The sequence below is a fragment of the Chrysochloris asiatica genome, unplaced genomic scaffold, assembly GCF_000296735.1.
Source record: "Chrysochloris asiatica unplaced genomic scaffold, ChrAsi1.0 scaffold00010, whole genome shotgun sequence".
In the NCBI taxonomy this organism is placed as follows: Eukaryota; Metazoa; Chordata; class Mammalia; order Afrosoricida; family Chrysochloridae; genus Chrysochloris; species Chrysochloris asiatica.
The window spans coordinates 38,894,649-38,895,693 of record NW_006408528.1 but is presented as its reverse complement, the minus strand read 5'-3'; the positions used below and the strand labels follow the sequence as shown (position 1 = coordinate 38,895,693).

Sequence of the window (1,045 nt, the reverse complement as noted above, 5' to 3'; positions counted from 1 at the left end):
TGAAAAGGCGGCGGCGCCGGCCCCCGGCGGCTCCGGCCGCGGCCGCACGGGGCGGCAGCCTTAGGGCGGGAGGAGGGGCCGCACTGGAGGCACGGGAGGAGAAGGTGGTGTACTCGCGGTCGCAAGTGTCGCTGGCCGACAGCACCAAGGCGCTGGGCGACGCCTTCAAGCTGTTCATGCCCCGCAGCACGGAGTTCATGAGCTCGGACGCGGAGCTCTGGAGTTTCCTCTGCAGCCTCAAGCACCAGTTCTCCCCGCACATCCTGCGCAGCAAGGACGTCTACGGCTACTCGTCCTGCCGAGCCCTGGTCCCAGACCCCCCGCCGCCCCCCACTGCCCGCGGCCAGAAGCGCAGGCCCACCCCGGGCACGGCGGCCAGGAGGAGGCGCCGCCGAGCCCCGGCAACCGCCACCCGAGGGAGGAAGCCCCCGCCACCGGCCGCTCCCGAGGAGAGCTGCCCGGCCAAGCCTGTGGCCCTCGGGCCCTTCTTCGGGGGTCGCACCCTGGAGGAGATCTGGAGGGCGGCCACCCCGACGCTGACCACCTTCCCCACCATCCATGTTGGCAACGATGTGTGGGGCGAGCGCAGCCTGGCGGCGGCGCGGCACCAAGCACAGCAGGTCCTGCAAGTGAACCTGGAACCCGTGGTGAGGCTCCGCCGCTTCCCGGTGCCCCGAGTGTGAGCCGAGACCGTGAGGGCGCCTCCTGCCGGCTGCGTCCAGTCTGCCTGCCGAGGTACAGCCTCTCGGCCTGCGCCGCCCCCTCCGACGGCTCCGGGGCCGCCCACCCAGGGACTGAGCTTCCGCCTGGAGGAATGAACAAGTGTCAGTCGAGTGTTTACAGATCCGGCCAGGACCCTGCCCCCTAGTGCACTTTACAGGCGAAGAAGTCACCGGATGGTGTTCCTTGCCCCGCGCCTGCGGGATGCGACGCCGCCGTCTGGGACTCCGGGGCAGGTGTGTCCTCTGCTGCCTCCCGGCACTGGGTCTGCAGAGGGAGGAGACCGCTGGCCTCGAAGGGGAGGTCCCTTTTTTCCCTAATCCCA

At 70.5% G+C, this 1,045-nt stretch overlaps 1 protein-coding gene across 1 annotated transcript in view; it reads left to right on the top strand.

The window, feature by feature from the left end:
- The window catches only part of LOC102830278 (coiled-coil domain-containing protein 71L-like), a 922-nt gene extending 239 nt beyond the window's left edge, over window positions 1-683 (top strand). Inside the window, exon 2 of the mRNA XM_006834408.1 lies at window positions 8-683. Within this exon, the coding sequence (XP_006834471.1) occupies window positions 8-683 (676 nt within the window). The remainder of the gene's footprint in view (window positions 1-7) is intronic.
- Window positions 684-1,045: the final 362 nt, after the last annotated feature.